Below are 21,106 nucleotides of genomic sequence, written 5' to 3'. Positions count from 1 at the left end.
AGTTGTTTTTAGCTTGCATCTGATAATACCAATACTTCATGTACTTTTGGGTCTGTTTCTACTGTCTGTTGTTTCCTTGGTTTTTCTCATGGATGTTGGAATACTATCTTGAAGACTTGGATTCAAAATCCAGAAAGTATTTTTATTTGCTTTGCATAAGTGCTTGGGGGTGCTACTATTCTGGAATCACCGCAATTCAATTTCAAGGCTGGATATTTCTTGGTAAGAAACCAGGGTGCAAGTCTGTGCGAGGGCTGGTTTATGTCTTCTCTGCACCCCACCTGGGGTGTGTAGTTCCACTACTGTGCAGGGTGTGGGTTTCAGAGTTCCCACCTGTGACAAGCTCTGGGTTTTCACTTCTTTCCCTCCAGCCCTGAGGGGACACTCAGAGCCAGCTCCTGCTCCAGTACCTGTTTCACCCAGGCAAGTAAATGTCCTCTGGACAAGAGCAGCTTTGTGGGCTGGGTTTCTCTTTCTGGATTCTTGTCTTCTCCCAGATCTTAGCCCAGCACTTCCTCAGTGGTTTGTCATCTTTGTTGTTTTCAAGAAGATGTTTTTTCAGTTTTTTGGCTCACCTTCCTTTCACTGTCCTCAGTAGAGAACTGGCCTGAATTACCTTGTCCACCGTGACCAAGAGTTCACATGAAGAATGAGTGACTGTGACCTTCCTACTTGAGAAACAGCAACCCCTCCCTTATTCACTACAGGAGGCTCTGCTGCCTTCCTGGGCTGATTTTCATCACAAAGAGCCCCACATTGACCAAAAACACATCTGTCCTAGTCATGCAGGATGAGTGATGCCATCCTCATGTAGTTACTCTCTTTGCCCCAGTTTTCCTCTTGCCACAAGTAGAAGTAGCAATAGTCAAGGAGTTAGGAGGTTTTGGGTTCAGTCCTGGCTTTGCCACTGGCTCATTCTTTGCCACGGGTAAGGAAGTTACTTACTCTTTTAGGTCTTTGCTTTTTTTTTTTAAAGAAAAGTGTTTATCTGCAACATGGGATTAAGAATCAGATCTCCTCGGAAGATAATGCCTGTGAAGATGCCCAACTTGCTGCTTGACACATTTAGATGCTCAAAAAATGTTTGATGAATGTTAATCTGAACCAGTTACATGACTATATCGATTTAGGGGCAACTACTAGAAAAATCTCCCAAATAACAATAGCTTTAAAAAGAATTTATTTCTCTTTCATGTATCAGATACCTGAAGGCAGGTAGTTCAGGGCTGGGGTGGACCCCGCCTTGGACACCTTCCATCCTACTGCTCCTCCAGCCTTAGTGCATTGCCTTGTGGTGCCAGAATGCTGCTCAGGCACCATCTGCATCTCAGGCGGCAGCAGGAGGAAGGGCAGGAAAGGGCACATGTTCAAGGGGACTTCTTGGCAGTCCCGTACAACACACCCGCTTAATTCCCTGGACTGGACCTTGCATACAGCTTGCACAGAGCTGCTGGGGAAGTGGGGACACGGAGTCTCTGAGCTGGGTGGCCCTCGGCTATTTGTAAGGTTCTTTTTCTAAGGAATACAAGGAAAAGGGAAATTGGTAGGCAATTGGCAGTTTCTGCCCCAGTGACCTTGAATGAATCACTTTTCCTTGTTGAACTTCAGTGTCCTCTCCTGTAAAAATTGGTGGTGATGGTTGGGGCACTACTGGCATTTTGGGTGGTGTGATTCTTCACTGTGCAGAACTGTTCTAACGCAGTACAGGGCATTTAACATCTCTGGGCCATGCCTAAGTGCCAGTAGTACCCCCAGGCATCGTGACCACCAAAACAACCCTGCTCTTTTCTAACTGCCCCTTGGGAATAATACTACTCCCTGTTGAAAACCCTTGAACAAGATGATTCTAAAGTCCTAAGAGTGGCATTCTGTGAGAGCCTGTGATTCTATGATTCTATGTCACTTCTCTGAAGTGACATAGTAACTTCATGTGTCACATGGGCAAGTGGAGGGGAGAGGATGGGGATGCAAATATCTGCTTCTTTAGTTCTCCCCAGCGTTGGGAGGAGAAAGGAATCATTATGCGGCTAGAGCCAAGGTCTCTGGCCTCCAGGTGGTCAGAGGAGGAGAAAGGACAGAGGAGGGAAGGAGCCAGGACAGAACTTTCCAAGGAATGGCAGGAACCCAGAACACCTGGTCCCACCGGGGGCCTACTGCCCCTCCCGAGGCCCTTCACCATGCCCCTGGAGGGAGAGCCATCTCCGGGGAAGCTGGCATGCTGGCCTCCGTCTGTCATGATGGCCTCATTAGTGGCTCCCATGTCCATTGGCGGGACCTCATAAGGGGAGCCTGTCTGACCTTTGGGGCAGCAGATGCTACATCTGGCAGGGCTGATCCAAGCCCAAGGGCTCTGCCTCCTCTCTCACAGGCTCTCAGCCCTTTCCTGCCCGAGATCCCTGTGAGGGGTGGCAATTAGGTGGACCACGGGGTGCTCAACCCAGTGGGATCTGATGGAGCCGGGGGAGGATGTGTGAGGCTCCAGAGTCATGCTGCCTGGATTCAAACCTGCTTCTCACACTTATTTAACTGTGTGACTTTGGGGGACTTCCCTGGCGGTGCAGTGGTTAGGGCTCTGTGCTTCCACTGCAGGGGGCACAGGTTCGATCCCTGGTCGGGGAACTAAGATCCCGCATGCCGCGTGGTGCGACCAAAAAAAAAAAAAATTGTGTGACTTTGGATGAAACCTTTTTGTCTTGTTTGTTCCCTCATCTGCAAAATGGAGATAATAGTTCATACCTCACAAGGTTGCCATCAGGCTTAAATAAGACAATATGGGTAGAACATGGAGAAGAGTGCCTGGCATATGGTAGGTACTCAGTAAGTGGTAGTCCTTGCTCTTCTAGGTGGAGCCCCGCCTCTCTCTTTATTCCTGACCAGGAGATTCTGATGCACACAATATGGCTTCCAGGTTTTAAGCAACCTGCCTGAGGTTCCAGAGTCAGCCAAATTTCATGTGCTCCATCACCCCATGGTGAAGAGACATGCTCCCCAGAGGGAGTGGGGAGTGGACCAGCTGAGGCCACACAGCAAGCAGAGCCAAGCTGGGCTCCACTGAGCCCCCAGCTGCCCTCGGCTGTGCCCATCACAGGTCTGGAGCTCAGAGAGCCACCTGCTTCCGTGCAGACAGAGATGCAGACGCAGGCTTGCATGCAGCCTTAGAGCACTGCCTTCAGCCTCATCTCAGAACCTGTGCTGGGAGTTGGAACTGCCCAGGCCACAGGCAGGGAGGTGTACAGGGGCCCATGAAGGGCTCCCTTGAGTTAGCCAGCAGCTCAGGGCCCGAGTTGCCTGTTGCTAGGGAAGGTGTGGGTATGAATGGAGTGGGTCTTGGCGGCGGGGCAGGCAGGGCTGGGTCCTGAAGGCACACGGGAAGCCAACAGAGCCACCGCTCGGGGCACCTCTCACCTGCTCTACAGCTCCTGCTCCCACCTGCCCTCTGTTCAGCGGCCCTGAGGTGTGGAGACGGGGGTGAGGACTGTGCTGGGGGCCACGGGGGCTTGAGGCAGATGTGTGGGTGTGAGGTCAGGACCCAAGCGAGCGCGGTCCTGGGTGTGGCATTCAGTATCCCTGAGCTAACATAATAATTACGGCACTATTGTTATAGAGGTCCATGAATAATGAATATGAACTAGCAAGGAGAATAGCTATTTTTAGTGCTTTAGTGTTTTTAGTGCTTCCTATGTGCCAGGCATCGTGCCATGTGCTATCTCTGTCTCCTTTAATCCTCTAGTCTTATGAGGAAAGTACTGTCAGTTTTGTTTTCAAAGAGGAAACTGCACTGTGAAGGCCTAAGTGACTAGTTCAAGGTCATGCAGGAGGTAAAGCAGAGGCTTGGACTGCTTTCCGTTGTGTCAACTTGATGGGTTACACACTGGACGAAAATGCCACTTATTAGCTGGGAAACACTTTGTCTCTCTGGATTTCCTTTTGCTCACCAGCAAAATGGTTTTAGATACTTTTATACTGATTATGTCACAGGGTAGTGGTTAGAACTAATTGAATAAGGGATGTGACAAGTATTCGTAAGTTCATTCATTATTCAATCAGCGATGATTTATTGAGCCCCTATCTGGTGCTGGGCACTCTTCTAGGGACCAGAGATACAACAGTAAGCAAAACAGGTGAGGTCCTGCCTTGGTTCCCCTCGTGGGATCTAAACTCTAACATGGGGGTGGGGTAGGAAGACATAACAAACCAGTCAGTGAATGAAAAAGTATGCTGATTTCTCGTAGTGTTTGGTGCCATGGATTTTAAGACAGGTGATGGGATTCACTCTGCTTCAGATGAGTTGGTAGAGAGGGGCCATCTGAACAGGTGACACTTGGAGTTGGAGCCCATGGATGTAAAGAACCAACCATGTAAAGAATGTTATTAAACAATACATTACTAAATAACCAGAGATCACTGAAGAAATCAAAGAGGAAACCAAAAAGTACCTAGAGACAAATGGCAATGAAAACACGATGATCCAAAACCTATGGGATGCAGCAAAAGCACTTCTAAGAGGGAAGTTTATAGCAATACAATCTTACCTCAAGAAACAAGAAAAATCTCAAACAATCTAACCTTACACCTAAAGGAACTAGAGAAAGAAGAACAAACAAAACCCAAAGTTAGAAGGAAAGAAATCATAAAGAACAGAGCAGAAATAAATGAAATAGAAACAAAGAAAACAGTAGCAAAGATCAATAAAACTAAAAGCTGGTTCTTGGAGAAGATAAACAAAACTGATAAACCTTTAGCCAGACTCATCAAGAAAAAGAGGAAGAGGACTCAAATCAATAAAATTGAAATGAAAAAGGAGAAGTTACAATGGACACCGCAGAAATACATCATAAGAGACTACTACAGCAACTCTATGCCAATAAAATGGACAACCTGGAAGAAAGGGACAAATTCTTAGAAAGGTATAACCATCCAAGACTAAACCAGGAAGAAATAGAAAATATGAACAGACCAATCACAAGTAATGAAATTGAAACTGTGATTAAATATCTTCCAACAAACAAAAGTCCAGGACCAGATGGCTTCACAGGTGAATTCTATCAAACATTTAGAGAAGAGCTAACACCCATACCTCTCAAACTCTTCCAAAAAATTGCAGAGAAAGGAACACTCCCAAACTCATTCTACGAGGTCACATCACCCTGATACCAAAACCAGACAAAGACACTACAAAAAAAGAAAATTACTGACCAATATCACTGATGAATATAGGTGCAAAAATCCTCCACAAAATACTAGCAAACGGAATCCAAGTACACATTAAAAGGATCATACACCATGATCAAGTGGGATTTACCCCAGGGATGCAAGGATTCTTCAATATATGCAATAGATGCAGAAAAAGTTTTTGACAAAATTCAAGACCCATTTATGATAAAAATTCTCCAGAAAGTGGGCATAGAGGGAACCTACCTCAACATAATAAAGGCCATATATGAAAACCCACAGCAAACATCATTCTCAATGGTGAAAAACTGAAAGCATTTCCTCTAAGATCAGGAACAAGACAAGGATGTCCACTCTCACCACTATTATTCAACATAGTTTTGGAAGTCCTAGCCACGGCAATCAGAGAAGAAAAAGAAATAAAAGGGATACAAATTAGAAAAGAAGAAGTAAAACTGTCACTGTTTGCAGATGACATGATACTATACATAGAGAATCCTAAAGATGCCACCAGAAAACTACTAGAGCTAATCAATGAATTTGGTAAAGTTGCAGGATACAAAATTAATGCACAGAAATCTCTTGCATTCCTATAACTAACAATGAAAGATCAGAAAGAGAAATTAAGGGAACAATCCCATTCACCACTGCAACAAAAATAATAAAATACCTAGGAATAAACCTACCTAAGGAGGTAAAAGACCTGTACTCAGAAAACTATAAGACACTGATGAAAGAAATCAAAGATGATGCCAACAGATGGAGAGATACCATGTTCTTGGTTTGGAAGAATCAATATTGTGAAAATGACTATACTACCCAAAGCAATCTACAGATTCAATGCAATCCCTATCAAATTACCAATGGCATTTTTCACAGAACTAGAACAAAAAATCTTAAAATTTGCATGGAGATACAAAAGACCCTGAATAGCCAAAGGAATCTTGAGGGAAAAAAATGGAGCTGGAGGAATCAGACTCCCTGACTTCAGACTATACTACAAAGCTACAGTAATCAAGACAATATGGTACTGGCACAAAAACAGAAACATAGATCAATGGAACAAGATAGAAAACCCAGAGACAAACCCACGCACCTATGGTCAACTAATCTACAACAAAGGAGGCAAGGATATACAATGGAGAAAAGACAGTCTCTTCAATAAGTGGTGCTGGGAAAACTGGACAGCTACATGTAAAAGAATGAAATTAGAACACTCCCTAACACCATACATAAAAATAAACTCCAAGTGGATTAGAGACCTAAATGTAAGACTGGACACTATAAAACTCTTAGAGGAAAACATAGGAAGAACACTCTTTGACATAAATCACAGCAAGATCTTTTTTGATCCACCTCCTAGCGTAATGGAAATAAAAACAAAAATAAACAAATGGGACCTACTGAAACTTAAAAGCTTTTGCACAGCAAAGGAGACTACAAACAAGATGAAAAGAGAACCCTCAGAATGGGAGAAAATATTTGCAAATGAATCAACGGACACAGGATTAATCTCCAAAATATATAAACAGCTCATGCAGCTCAATATCAAAAAAACAAACAAGCCAATCAAAAAGTGGGCAGAAGACCTAAATAGACACTTCTCCAAAGAAGACATACAGATGGCCAAGAGGCACATGAAAAGCTGCTCAACATCAGTAATTATTAGAGAAATGCAAATCAAAACTACAATGAGGTATTACCTCACACCGGTCAGAATGGGCATCATCAGAAAATCTACAAACAGCAAATGCTGAGGGTGTGGAGAAAAGGGAACCCTCTTGCACTGTTGGTGGGAATGTAAATTGATACAGCCACTCTGGAGAACAATATGGAGGTTCCTTAAAAAACTAAAAATAGAATTACCATGTGACCCAGCAATCCCACTACTGGGCATATACCCAGAGAAAACCATAATTCAAAAGACACATGCACCCCAATGTTCATTGCAGCACTATTTACAATAGCCAGGTCATGGAAGCATCCTAAATGCCCATTGACAGACAAATGGATAAAGAAGATGTGGTACGTGTATACAATGGAATATTACTCAGCCATAAAGAGGAACGAAATTGGGTCATTTGTAGAGATGTGGGTGGACCTAGAGACTGTCATACAGAGTGAAGTAAGTCAGAAAGAGAAAAACAAATATTGTATATTAACACATATATGTGGAATCTAGAAAAATGGTACAGATGAACCAGTCTGCAAGGCAGAAATAGAGACACGGATGTAGAGAACAAACGTATGGACACCAAGGGAGAAAAGCGGTGGTGGTGGTGGTGGGATGAATTGGGAGCTTGAGATTGACATGTATACACTAATATGTATAAAATGGATAATTAATAAAAAATTTTAAAAAGTACAATTTCCATGCCTGCTTTTTGGAAAAGAGAAAAAATAAAATAAAAAACAACCCTACTAGAGTACAAATGTAAGCCAATCATGGAATGAAAAGAGAAGATGCTGTAAAATGATGTTCCTGGGCAGTGAATTTGTTTTCACATTCTAGAAATTAACTTTTATCAAAATAATTTCTGCACATGGTTTCAAAAACCACATAGTAGTTCAACCCTTCTGTGGCAATAGCACTGGTTAAACCCCATTTTCCACCAGCCCTACATGGGGTGCAAAAAAAAAAAAAATGTCACCCACGATGGGTAGCGAGGAAGTTCTGGCTGGTGGCCGGAGTGCCGTAAGTGGAGGGGAGAGCAGTGTGAGAGGGAGCAGGAGTCGGGCAGAGGCTGGCTGCGGGAGTCCTGTGGGCACTGGCAGGGAGTTTGGATTTTACTCTCAGGGTAATGGGAACCCGGCTGGCTGTTGATACAGTTCAATGGCTTGATGATGTTGGGCTGACATTCTGCCACTCTTCAACCTGTCCCCGCTGGTTGTAAGTGGCTGCGGCCACTCCAGGCATCACATCTACATACAAGGCAGATTCTGCTTACTACTTCTTTTTTTTTTTTAATGTGGGCCATTTTTTTTTTTACTCTTTATTGAAATTGTTACAATATTGCTTCTGGTTTTTTTTTTAATGTTTTGGTTTTTTGGCTACCAGGCACGTGGGATCTTAGCTCCCGGATGAGGGATCGAACCCTGCACCCCTTACATTGGAAGCCTAAGTCCTAACCACAGGACCGCCAGGGAAGTCCCATGATTTTGCTTACTTCTGACTAATCAGAATGGTTCTTAGCTGCAAGGGAGACTAGAAAAGGAGTCAGGAATGAGTTTCTCCGACCCAAGAGTGGAGGCAGGAAGGAGAGCTGGGGCTTGAGGTGGGGCGTGGTCTGCTGCACAGGTGCTTCTCTGTCACACTCGGGCATAGGATGGTCTGGGCTGGGCCTGAGGTTCTGCATCTCAAACGAGCTCTCCAGAGATGCTGATGTGGCTGGTCTGTTGCCCACACTTCCAGGAGCATGGGTAGACACCACTGGAGAGTTTTTTTTTAATTTTGTTTATTTATTTATTTTTGGCTGCATTGGGTCTTCATTGCTGTGCACGGGCTTTCTCTAGTTGTGGCAAGCGGGGGCTACTCTTCGTTGCGGTGCGCAGGCTTCTCATTGCGGTGGCTTCTCTTGTTGCGGAGCATGGGCTGTAGAGCGTGTGGGCTTCAGTAGCTGTGACATGTGGGCTCAGTAGTTGTGGCTCATGGGCTCTAGAGCGCAGGCTCAGTTGTTGTGGCGCATGGGCTTAGTTGCTCCGCGGCATGTGGGATCTTCCCAGACCAGGGCTCGAACCCGTGTCTCCTGCATTAGCAGGTGGATTCTTAACCACAGCACCACCAGGGAAGCCCCACTGGAGAGTTTTAAGTACGAGAGTGGTTACCTAATTTCTGTGGTTCTGTGGAGAATGCAGTGTAGGGGACAAGAGGGGACACCGGGAGACTAGTTAAGAAGCCAAAAATCATGGTCACTTGGGTTAAGGTGGTGGCAGGGGATATGACTCTGGTGAGTGTTTATATTTTTTTTAATTTAGAAAACTGTGGTAAAATACACTTAAATTTTGTTATTTTAACCATTTTTAAGTGTACAATTCAGTGGCATTATATACGTTCCCAATGCTGTGCAACCATCACCACCATCCACTTCCAGAACATTCTCATCATTTCAAACAGAGACTCTGTACCAATAATAACTCCCCATTCCTCCCGTTGCCCCAGTCTCTGGTAACCTCAATTTTACTTTCTGTCTCTATGTATTTGACTATCCTCGGATAATTCATATAAGTAGAATCATATATTATTTGTCGTTTTGCATCTGGCTTATTTCAGTTAGCATAATGTCTTCAAGGTTCATCCACATTGTAGCTTGTATTAGAACTTCATTCCTTTTTACAGTTAAATAATATTCCATCCTATGGATATAATGCATTTTGTTCATTCATTCATCTGTTGATGGGTATTTGGGTTATTTCCACCTTTTGTCTATTGTGAAGAATGCTGCAACACACACGGGTGTGCAAGTATCTGTTTGAGTCCAGTGGTTGGTTTTGAGATATGTTTTGGAGCTGGACCATCAGAACTTGCTGATAGTAGGAAGGAAAGGCAGGGATAGAATTAAGAATGACTCCTGGTGATGGTGTCATTTACAAAGATGGGGAAGAAGTTGTAGAGTGCTCTGCAAACATCGGGTAGTATCATTATTTTATTTAGAATTGTTCTAAGGGGTTATCAGCTATGTAATTGCCAGTAAAGGAACCAAAACATCACTTTTGTAAGACAGACATCTAGGGCCTGGGAACTCCCGTTTCCATACTCCATAACTGCCTGATTTAAATCAGGACTTGGCAAACGATGGCCCACAGACCAAATCCAGCCCACCACCTGGTCTTATATAAGAGCTAAGAGAGCTAAGAATAGGTTTCACAGTTTTAAATGTAAATGTGAAAAAAGACCATGTAGCCCTTTAGCTGACAGTTGTTCAATTTTGCCTCTTGGCTCGCATAGCCTAAAATATTTACTGTCTGGCCCTTTACAGAGAAAGTTTGCCGACCCCTGGCCTAAATTAATTGGTTTGGCTCAGACTGAAGAGATGTGCTCAGTGGAAATAAAAAAGCAAAACAAAACCAAATTCCCCCTCACCCCTGCTGACCTACTTCTGCAGTTTGTTTGTCTTTTTCCTTTCCCAAGAGTACGTGCTGATTGTACATACAGCAAGTCAACCCACCACTCCGAGTTCCGCCCTCTGCAGGTCACTGCCGTTACCAGCCCCAGTCAGTTGCGACCCTGAAGGTGATTAATACCAGCGCAGCGCTGTTTATCAGGAACAAGTGATTTATTTTAGCATCCAAATTTTAAATGGTGTCTATGCTTCCCAGGAAGCTGTCTGGTTTAGAAAATTGCCTATAATAAATGCATGCAATAAATCCATTATTTTGAACCTAAAGAAAGATATTCAAGTTTTATAAGAGAGAATCAGTTTCTCCTCATCTTCACCAAATACATGTTGTGTACGTCAATAATTTAAAACAATGGTTTGAATGGGTGCTAAATTATCAGCTTTCCAAAATGCAATCACGGCTCTTATTTTTCCAATTAATCATGGAAAAAAATCCATTTGCTGGTATGTCCCTAGTGAGGCCTCCTAAAATATCCAAGATTCCATGGCGCTTACTCAGTCCAATGCGTTCGGTCAAGCCTTGAAGTGCTACAAGGGAAGACGTCTGGAGAGGGTGACCTGTCCACTCATGGGCCCCAGCTTTCAGGGTTTTAACTGTCGGCCCCAGTCCCAGATGGTCCTGCGCTTCCTCACCTGATTGCTCAGGGATGCTGTGGCCTGGCTCTCGGGGAGTTTGGGGCTGCTCATTCTTGAGCTCCTGAAGTTTCAATTCTTTCAGTTCATGTTCACTCAGTGCCCGAGGGGCTGGGTCCTAAGAGGGAGTCAGCTTCAGACCCAAGCTGTGCCCCTTTTCTGACTTCAGGGCCCAGGATTAGGAGTAGACGCAGGGCATGCACAGGCCCCCACCCTTTGGAGACTGTGGTGTGTTTTCTAGCAAGTTGCTCTCAGCCAACATCAAACCTCTTCACTGGAGAGCTTCTCACAACATCCCTCTTTGAGGGTGCAGGGCTTGCACCGGAGACTTTTGTGGCCCTTTGCAAATTTGGCCCCCTGCTCCTCACTACTCACTTCTGCATACCAAGGGAGATTGGGAGCAGTGGTCTTTGGCCAGTTGTGGGACGTTCTGGGCAATGAATGTCTACTTGCCTCAGCTTTGCATAAGCAAGAGGGTCTCCTGGGACTCTGCCCTCCACTGAGAATATTGGTCCAGGGGCGATTTGCTGGTTCACTTGGTGGAAGTGGCTGGCAGCTTCTGTCTTGCAAAATTCATTCGTTCATTCAACAAATGTTTACACTGCATCTCTTACATGCTGGCTACTGTCCTAGGCACTGGGGACACACCGGTGAGCAAAACAGACAAAGCTCCCTGCCCTCATGAGGCTATATGGGCGTGTATTCAGTTCTGCTCTAGAGTGCAGCATAGTGCTGGGGGGCCCAGAGGTGGGAGGAAAGATTGCTGTGTGCCTGTGTGTCCAGGGTGCTGGGAAAGGCTTCACGTGAGAGGAGATATTGGCTGGGGTCTTGAATGCTGAGTGGGATTCGCCGGAGCACAGAGTGGAGCAGAACTGGGGAACAGAATTGGGGAACAGAATTCCCAGTTTTTTGTAAATAAATCAGCTCCAGGAGGAGCCACTCAGAGGAAGAGGTACCTGTAGGCTGGGCTGGGGCCACTGAGGGACTTTGAATGCCGTGCCAAAGGGTTTAGACTCTGCATTTGTAGCCTCATTTTCAGGGTCCCCAGCAGCGAGCAACTCTAGGGGAGCCTTTCACAGGGACTTCAAGATGAGTGGCGCCCCCTACAGTTGGGTCCTGCCACTCTTCCCTTCCACTCTTCTGTGGTCATGGTCTCCCCCAGGTCTCCAGCCAAGGGCTGGCTGGGTGGGTGCCTTTTGGAGTGCACCCTGACATGCTGTCTTATCCCCGACCTTTCTAGCGATCACATTGAATAACTTCGCTCCTCCCTACGCACCTGCGTGCCACACCTCTTGATTTAGGACCAGAATGCATTAGCACCTGTTTTGTTTTCTCTCTGAGTACCGTCAAGGCACCAGGTTCCCTGTGCCTATCTTTCTCAGCATAAAGTTCTCCTTTGGGTACAGTGATTTTAACTGTGAGGTCAGCCCCACCTTGGGGCTCTGAGACAGCAGCAGGTGGGAGTTTAGGCCAGGTGTCCTCAAGTTTGATCCTTGGAGCCTGCATCATCCTGCTGGAATGCAGAATCTCCTCGGATCTACTGAACTTGAATCTCCAGGGTAGGGTCTCGGTCAGCTTTTTGGACATGCCCCCCAAGTTGTTCTTATGCATGTAAGAGTTTGAGGACTGTTCTGTAAGAGAAAAGCTCCTTAACATTTTGGGGAGCTGGGGCTAGGTTTCCTCGATTGGATTTCATGCATTTAACACCCAGAGACAGTGGGACCTTGGCTCTGCTGGCCTCTGCCTGGTGCTGCCGGGTCTCCTGAGTTACTACCCTCGAGGCTGCTGTTCCTGGTGGAGAGGGTGAATCTTTCTTCCTTAAAGCTGCATCTCCCTCTCTGGGATTTCCACCCTCTGGATCACACCAAGCAAGCTGAATGCTTCTCCCAGATGCCTCTCTTCAGACATCTGAAGGCTTCTGTCATGTCAAGATCCTTGGTGTTTTGGACCAGTCTTTACTGTGATCTCTAGACACGCTGCTCTCCTGCGTGCTCTCTTGAACGATGACTCTGTGCTCTGAACTTTCTCTGTATTCTCATTTTCTCTTCCCAACATCCTGATAAGTTTGCCTTTATTATCCCCATTTCACAGGTGAGGAAATATCGGCCCAAAGAGGCCAAGAAACTTTCCTAAGGTTACATGACTAGTTTGTGCCAGAACTAGGATTTGAACCCAAGGACAACTAGAACACCAAAAACCAGAGCTCTATTACGATCCCCATTTTACAGATGGGGAAATGGAGGGATCTACCTAAATCACACAGCAGCAAGTGGTAGAGCTGCGCTATGACCCGAGAGCCTGCATTCTTCATCATTATGCCCAAGCCTGCCTTCCCACACAATCATCATGCCTGTATCAGAACCTCTGCTGCTTAACACAGGGGATGATGGGCACTTAGGAAGCAGCCCAGAGAAACACTGGTTAATATAATTATTGAAATTATTCTTAGAGCTTGACACTGCTCACACCTTATACAACATTATGTATTATATATATTTTATATACATTCATATATTTATGGACAAATATACCCATATTACGTCAAAGGGAATACATTTCCAAACTTGAAATAACTATAAGATAACTGAAATTGCTGCTGTTGGGTGGAGGAGGGTATTTCAAACCATCTTTGGGAGTGACCGATACTGTTCAATACACCCAGTGCTTACTGAGCACCTATCACGTGCCCAGAAGGAGAGGCCCCTGTGTCAGACCTACAGCTGTTTACTCACAGTCAAACCCCTTCCTTGCAGCCTGACTCAGATTTGGTTCAGGTACTGGGCGGCCATGTGCTTCATGACCCCTTCCCCAGCCCCTAAGGCCAAATGTTAATAAGCTCAAACCAGCCGTTCTTCCCCCTGACAGAATGTTAGCATCACCCAGAGAGGATTTAAAACTGAGGGGAGCTCCAGACCACAGTTACGTCAGACACTGTCAAGGTGTGTGTGTGGGCCCCCCAGGTGATTCTCAGGTGCACTCAGGGCCAGGTCTGAAGCAGTCACGATCATTCCAGTCCTCTTGCTAGCGGTTGTCTTCCGTCTGGGTGTGGGATACGATGCTGGCCAATGAGACATCAGGAGAAGTGTGTGGGGGGGGGATGTAAAGGGAGAAACTCTCTGCTCTTAATACTTCACTTCTGATGCTTCTGGTCACCCAATATGTGAGGGCTTTTCCTACACCAAGCGGTCCTGTGACACCAGCTGGGTGTTGTCCAATTCAGTTCAGTTCTGATACTATCTACCTGGAGTTAGCGTCAGATTCCACAGGTTAAGGGCTCAGTCCCATGAGACTGTCCCTCTCCCCCCAACCCCAACTTCGGACACCAACTGCAAGTGCAGATTGTTACCTGTGCTTCTAACTCACTCTCTATAAATTGCAGGTTCCTATGACTCTCTCCTTGAGTTCAATTAATTGCCTAGAATGGCTCACAGAACTCAGGAAGAGTTTACTTATGAGATCACCAGTTTATTATAAAAGGATACAACTCAGGAACAGCCAGGTGGAAGAGAAGCATAGGGCGAGGTGTCAGGGAAGGGATGCCCTCTGGGTGTGCCACCCTCCCAGCACCTCTACATGTTCACCACCTAGAAGTTCTCTGAGCCCCTTCTGTTAGGACTTTTTAAAATGGAGGCCTCATCACATAGACGTGATTGATTAAATCATCAGCCGCTGGCAATTGAACTCAGTCACCAGCTCCTCTCCCCTCCCAGGAGGCTGAGTGCCGGGACTGAAAGTTCCACCTCTCTAATCACATGATTGCCTCCCCTTGGCAACCAGCCCCCATCCTGTCTGTGGTTGGTGATCTAGGGGTTTTCCAAAAATCACCTTTTTAACATAAATTCAGGTGTGGTTGAAAGGGCCTTGTTATGAATAACAAAAGATTCTCTTTTCACCTTATGGCTCTTATCACTTAGGAAATTCCGAGGGTATTATGAGCTCTGTGCCAGGAACAGGGATGAAGACCAAATATAAATTTTTTGCTGTAAATCACAATATCACAGGGGAGCACCAGGGAACATTTTAATGGCTTTCCAGACAAGGGATACAAGGGTCCCTTCCTGTCTTTGGATGATATGGTGTGAGCATGGACTGTTTGTCGCTGTTGCAGGCCTCTTATGACCACGTGGATAAAGTCAAGAGAATACCAGGGGAACTTCCCTGGGGGCGCAGTGGTTAAGAGTTTGCCTGCCAATTCAGGGGACACGGGTTCGATCCCTGGTCCGGGAAGATCCCACATGCTGTGGAGCAACTAAGCCGCGAGCCACAACTACTGAGCCCACGTGCCGCAACTACTGAAGCCTGCGCGTCTACAGCCCGTGCTCCGCAACAAGAGAAGCGACCGCGATGAGAAGCCTGCGCACAGCAATGAAGAGAGGTCCCCACTCGCTGCAACTAGAGAAAACGCATGCACAGCAATGAAGACCCAACACAGCCAAAACCAAAATAAATAAATAAATAAATAAATAAATCTTTAAAAAAAAAAAAAAAGAGAATACCAGGGAAGCTGACCCAAAGCCCTGTTTTTTTTTTTTTAAATTTATTTATGGCTGTGTTGTGTCTTCGTTTCTGTGCGAGGGCTTTCTCTAGTTGTGGCAAGCGGGGGCCACTCCTCATCAGGGTGCGCGGGCCTCTCACTATCGCAGCCTCTCTTGTTGCGGAGCACAGGCTCCAGACGCGCAGGCTCAGTAATTGTGGCTCACGGGCCCAGCTGCTCCGTGGCATGTGGGATCTTCCTAGACCAGGGCTCGAACCCGTGTCCCCTGCATTGGCAGGCGGATTCTCAACCACTGCGCCACCAGGGAAGCCCCAAAGCCCTGTTTTTGTCGAGCCACTAAATTAACATGATCTGGAAGACGCTTACCTCCAGGCTAACTCTTGTATGAGATAATAAGTGACCTTATTAGGGGAGCTACTTCAGTTGGGCATTCTGTTACTTGCAGCTAGCAGCATTCCTAGTTGTTATGGTCCCTAAAGAGCTTACAGGGCTACTGGGGGGGCAGGGAGCACACTCAGGGAACATTTGGTCACCACATGGCAGCAATAAGTAACTCAGCACCAAGCAGGCTGTTACAGGCACTACAAGGCAGGAGAGAAGGACAGGATTGGTGGGAACCGCCAGGTTTGGGAAGAGTTCAGGGAGAAGGAGGCGGGAAGGTGGCGAGTGGGTAGACTTGAGATTACAGAGGTGAGTCTGAACTTGGGCTTTGAAACCTGCCTCTACCGCTCACCAACAGGGAGACTTTAGAGACCAAGAGTGACTTTACCTCTCTCGGCCTCAGTTTCTCAGCTCTTAAGTGGGGATGATAATAGGGCCTAAGTCATGGGTTTTTTTTTTAAATACACTTATTTATTTATTTATTTATTTATTTATTTATTTTTGGCTGTGTTGGGTCTTCGTTTCTGTGCAAGGGCTTTCTCTAGTTGTGGCGAGCGGGGGCCACTCTTCATCGCTGTGAGCGGGTCTCTCACTGTCGCGGCCTCTCCCGTTGCGGAGCACAGGCTCCAGACGCGCAGGCTCAGTAGTTGTGGCTCATGGGCCCAGCCGCTCCGCAGCATGTGGGATCTTCCCGGACCGGGGCACGAACCCGTGTCCCCTGCATTGGCAGGCGGATTCCCAACCACTGCGCCACCAGGGAAGCCCCAGTCATGGGATTTTGTGAGGATTTGAAAAGACACTTAGCACTGTGTGTGGCCCATGGCACGCCCCCAAGTGAAAGCCATTGTGATGACTATTCCTGAGGCATGAGTCACTGTCAGAACCCTGGCTGCAGTCACACTCCTGCCACCAGTTCTTAACCAGCCAAAGCGCTTTCCTCCCTCTGCAGGTCTGGGCTCCCCTGCCGCAGGTGGGCACGAAGAAGAAACTTGACGGCAAAGCAGCTCTTTCTTCAGGGATGCTTCTATTTCTTTTTGCTTGTGCTATGGCTTTGTTCTCCATGGTTCTGGATTTCAGGGCTCGGCTCTACCTCTGAGCCCAGATTTCCCCCTTCACACAGATCCTGAATTGGTCTCCAGGCCCGTGGCTTTTTTCTGGCCATGAATTTGGACTCTTTTGTCTTGCAGATCTTTTCATTTTTTTTCTTAATTTTATTTTTATTTATTTATTTATTTGGGCTGTACCGGGTCTTGGTTGTGGCATGCATGTGGGATCTAGTTCCCTGACCAGGGATTGAACCCGGCCCCCCCTGCATTGGGAGCACGGACTCTTACCCACTGGACCACCAGGGAAGTCCCTGTCTTGCAGATCTTGAGGTATGCCTTCTGACCTGCCCCAGTTGGCTGCCCTGAGGATAAAGCCTCCCTGCTGGTGAACTGGCTCACAGGTTGCTGTGAGCCTCCGACTTCTCCCCCAGAGCACTCCTGACAACAGAGGAGTGTGAACACTCTTTGAGTCCGCCACAGTGAGAAGTGTATCTGAAGCCTCATGTCTGATCTTTAATTCATGTGGATTTTGCAGCTTACTTCCTGACTTTAACAGGTCATTATAGTAGAGAAAGTTTACAATAACTCACCATTAGGAAAGAATACAAAGAACTTCCATAGCTGCCCTATTAATTAATGCATGGACTACAGTTGCAATGAGTCTGGCTATTATTTAGTATTGGACTGAATTAAAAAGAGAGAAGGTCAGCTTCTTTCCTCTGTCCAAGGTTACAATATGTCAAAACCCCAGACCCCTGTAACTCTGTGGTTGTGAAAGGCAACAGTTCTTTGTGCACTAGCTTTGGGTAATCACCGATGAGAGACACCTGGAGTACCATCAAAGCCATGGGCCGGTGTAGCAGGTTCAGGCTTCTGTTGATGATAGGCCAGATAGCCCAGGAAATGCCAAGAAATTGTTCCTTGGCCTGGTGATGCCATTGAGCTTTGCTTCTTGCTGCCCTCCAGGTCTTTGTCTGGCCTGCCCCTGCTTCTTATCAGGTCTCATCCATGTGACTTGAATTCTGCAACTGGTGTCTGTCTGCCTCTGCCCTTTGTGTCAGATAGGTTACATGTAACAAAAGACCTAAACAGACTGTGGCTAAATCATTATGACACTGAATTATCTCAGTATGAAGTCTGGATTTCTTCCTGGAGGATTCACAATGCATGGAGCATGATTCCTAGATGTCCGGCCATTAGGACAGAAAACAGTGTTTGCCAAGGTGTGCAACCTGCAAAGAGGGGTGCAGAAGATGGCTGTGCCTTCCATGTATGCTGATCTTGGCAAATCTGCCAGGGATGTCTTCACCAAGGGCTATGCGTTTGGCTTAATAAAACCTGATTTGAAGACAAAATCTGAGAATGGACTGGAATTTACAAGCTCAGGTTCAGCCGACACCGAGACCACCAAAGTGACGGGCAGTCTGGAAACCAAGGACAGATGGACCGAATATGGTCTGACGTTTACGGAGAAATGGAACACTGACAACACACTAAGCATGGAGATTACTGTGGAAGATCAGCTTGCACGTGGCCTGAAGCTGACCTTCGATTCATCCTTCTCTCCAGACACTGGGAAAAAAAATGCTAAAATCAAGACAGGGTACAAGCGGGAACATATCAACCTGGGCTGTGACGTGGATTTCGACATTGCCGGGCCTTCCATCTGGGGTGCTCTGGTGCTGGGTTACGAGGGCTGGCTGGCTGGCTACCAGATGAATTTTTTTTAAAATTAATTAATTAATTAATTTATTTATGGCTGTATTGGGTCTTCGTTTCTGTGCGAGGGCTTTCTCTAGTTGCGGCAAGCGGGGGCCACTCTTCATCGCGGTGCGCGGGCCTCTCTTGTTGCGGAGCACAGGCTCCAGACGCGCAGGCTCAGTAATTGTGGCTCACGGGCCCAGTTGCTCCGCAGCATGTGGGATCTTCCCAGACCAGGGCTCGAACCCGTGTCCCCTGCATTGGCAGGCGGATTCTCAACCACTGCGCCACCAGGGAAGCCCCCTACCAGATGAATTTTGAGACCACAAAGTCTCGAGTGACCCAGAGCAACTTTGCAGTTGGCTACAAGACCGATGAGTTCCAGCTTCACACTAATGTAATGATGGGACAGAGTTTGGCGGCTCCATTTATCAGAAGGTGAACAAGAAGTTGGAGACTGCTGTTAATCTGGCCTGGACAGCGGGAAACAGTAACACTCGCTTTGGAATAGCAGTCAAGTACCAGATCGACCCTGACGCCTGCTTCTCGGCTAAAGTGAACAACTCCAGCCTCATAGGGTTAGGATATACTCAGACCCTAAAGCCAGGTGTCAAACTGACACTGTCAGCTCTGCTGGATGGCAAGAATGTCAATGCTGGTGGCCACAAGGTTGGTCTAGGACTGGAGTTTCAAGCATAAATGAATACTGTACAATCGTTTAATTTTAAACTATTTTGCAGCATAGCTACCTTCAGAATTTAGTGTACCTTTTAATGTTGTATGTCTGGGATGCAAGTATCACTAAATATCATGTTAGACTTCCAGGTTAAAGATGATTCAGCTTTAGGGTGTTACCCTTTCAGAGGTACAGAAGAAACCCAATTTCAAAAAAGGTCCTTTCAGCTGTAGACTTGAGGGGGAGCTTGCTGGCCCCTCTAGAGATGTCAGGTTTCTTTTTTACCTAGAAATGGCTGCAAGTGGAAGTTGATAATTTGCAGGAACTTTGTAATTTGTAAATTCGTATTGAGTAAATGAATGAAATTGTGACTTCCTGAGAATTGAACCTTGATTTCCTAACCTGATTGAGGAGAGGCTGTTTGATGGTGTGTACAAACTCATCTGAAAGGGACTTTTTTAGGCAGGGACTTTTTCCACCCCAATCTGTCACCTCTTTTACACCAAAAGTAGTCTGCAGGGAGTGGTAGCTGTTACTTCTGTGACATTCTGGGGTGGAGAAGGTGGATGTGATGAAGCCAATAATTCAGGACTTAATTGTGTTTTTTCTCATGTTGTGTTTTTTTGCCCTTGCACCAGAGTATGAAATAGCTTCTAAGAGCTCCAGCTGCAAGCTGGGAAGAGTCCCTGTGACTGTAATCACATGGTGACAACACTCAGAATCTAAATTGAACTTCTGTTGTATTCTCACCACTCAGTTTATTTTTTAGCAGTTTAATGGGTACATTTTAGAGTCTTCCATTTTGTGTGGAATTAGTTCCTCCCCTTCAAATGCTGTAATTAACATCACTTAAAATAAAACTTGAATAAAATATTGAAACCTTAAAAAAAAAAAATGAAGCCTGATCCAGAGTCGATGAGCAGCTCAAAAATGTCAGCAAGGACCAGGCACTGTTGATCTCTCTGTTCAGCCATATTCACTTTGCTTGCTTTTCTTAAGCTTATTACCTTTTGATGGCAAGACAGCTGCCACAGCTCCAGCCATCATGTCCTCACACAAGCACATTCCTGGCAGGAAGGAGGAGGAAGGGCTAGTTTCTTCCATTAAGGGGTAGTTTCTAACTCTTTAATCAGGAAGCAAGAAGCCTTTCAGCAAATTTGTCTTTATGTCTCATTGGCTAGAATGGTATCCTGACTACAAAGGAAACCGGGAAAGTGAGAATCTAGGAAAAGCAAATGAAATTACTGTGTTGGCTTTAGCCTAATCATGATTCATCTCCTGGGGCTAGAACAAAACAAGGGTCTGTGGTGAGGAGAAGGGGGAGATGGCTTTAGGGTAGCACTAACAGTATCCTAGAACAAAACCAGGGTCTGTGGTGAGGAGAAGGGGGAGATGGCTTTAGGGTAGCACTAACAGTATCCTCCACAGTCTTTCTAACTTCCCGTGTCACCATCAACCTACTGGCTCAAGCTGTCTGGTCCACCCCCTGCCTGTCTGAGGAGAAAGAATGGAACACCTCCATTGGGGTTTATTATTAAATCTGTCAAAGGGAAGAGATGTCCTCTTTCAACAAATCTCATAGAATTGCACTCTTTGCCAGGCCTGAGCAAGACAGAGATAGCTCTCACCTCGACACATCTCAAGACTGCTGACTCTTGAGAACAGAGATTTTTCTTAAGAAAAGGCTGACCATTAATTAGCTCTCCCACACAATTATTCCCCAAATCAAGTTTGGGTACAATGACCATCTCTAATTGGCTATTGTTATAGACAGAGAATCCACACATCTGCATTGCTTTCAAATGCAGGAGGGTCTAGGAGGGGCATGTGCAGAAGCAAGGGCACAGACCTGGTAACTCCTGCCAAGATTTGAGTCTTGGCATAG

General features: G+C 46.1%; 2 protein-coding genes across 8 annotated transcripts in view; both read left to right on the top strand.

The window, feature by feature from the left end:
* ZFYVE27 (zinc finger FYVE-type containing 27) overlaps window positions 1–21,106 on the top strand; it is a gene marked incomplete at its 5' end in the record, with an annotated part of 138,002 nt that overhangs the window by 57,017 nt on the left and 59,879 nt on the right. The gene's annotated exons all lie outside the window — the stretch shown is intronic.
* LOC309642516 (non-selective voltage-gated ion channel VDAC1-like) lies at window positions 17,291–20,116 on the top strand. The gene is given in 3 exon segments (XM_082424152.1): window positions 17,291–18,559; window positions 18,856–18,940; window positions 18,943–20,116. Coding segments are annotated over 3 exon segments (849 nt in total). The 5' UTR covers window positions 17,291–18,097; the 3' UTR covers window positions 19,245–20,116.

The sequence above is a fragment of the Balaenoptera physalus genome (assembly GCF_965194825.1).
Source record: "Balaenoptera physalus genome assembly, chromosome: 14".
In the NCBI taxonomy this organism is placed as follows: Eukaryota; Metazoa; Chordata; class Mammalia; order Artiodactyla; family Balaenopteridae; genus Balaenoptera; species Balaenoptera physalus.
The sequence above is the reverse complement of the archived record's forward strand: the minus strand, read 5'-3'. Positions and strand labels throughout refer to the sequence as shown.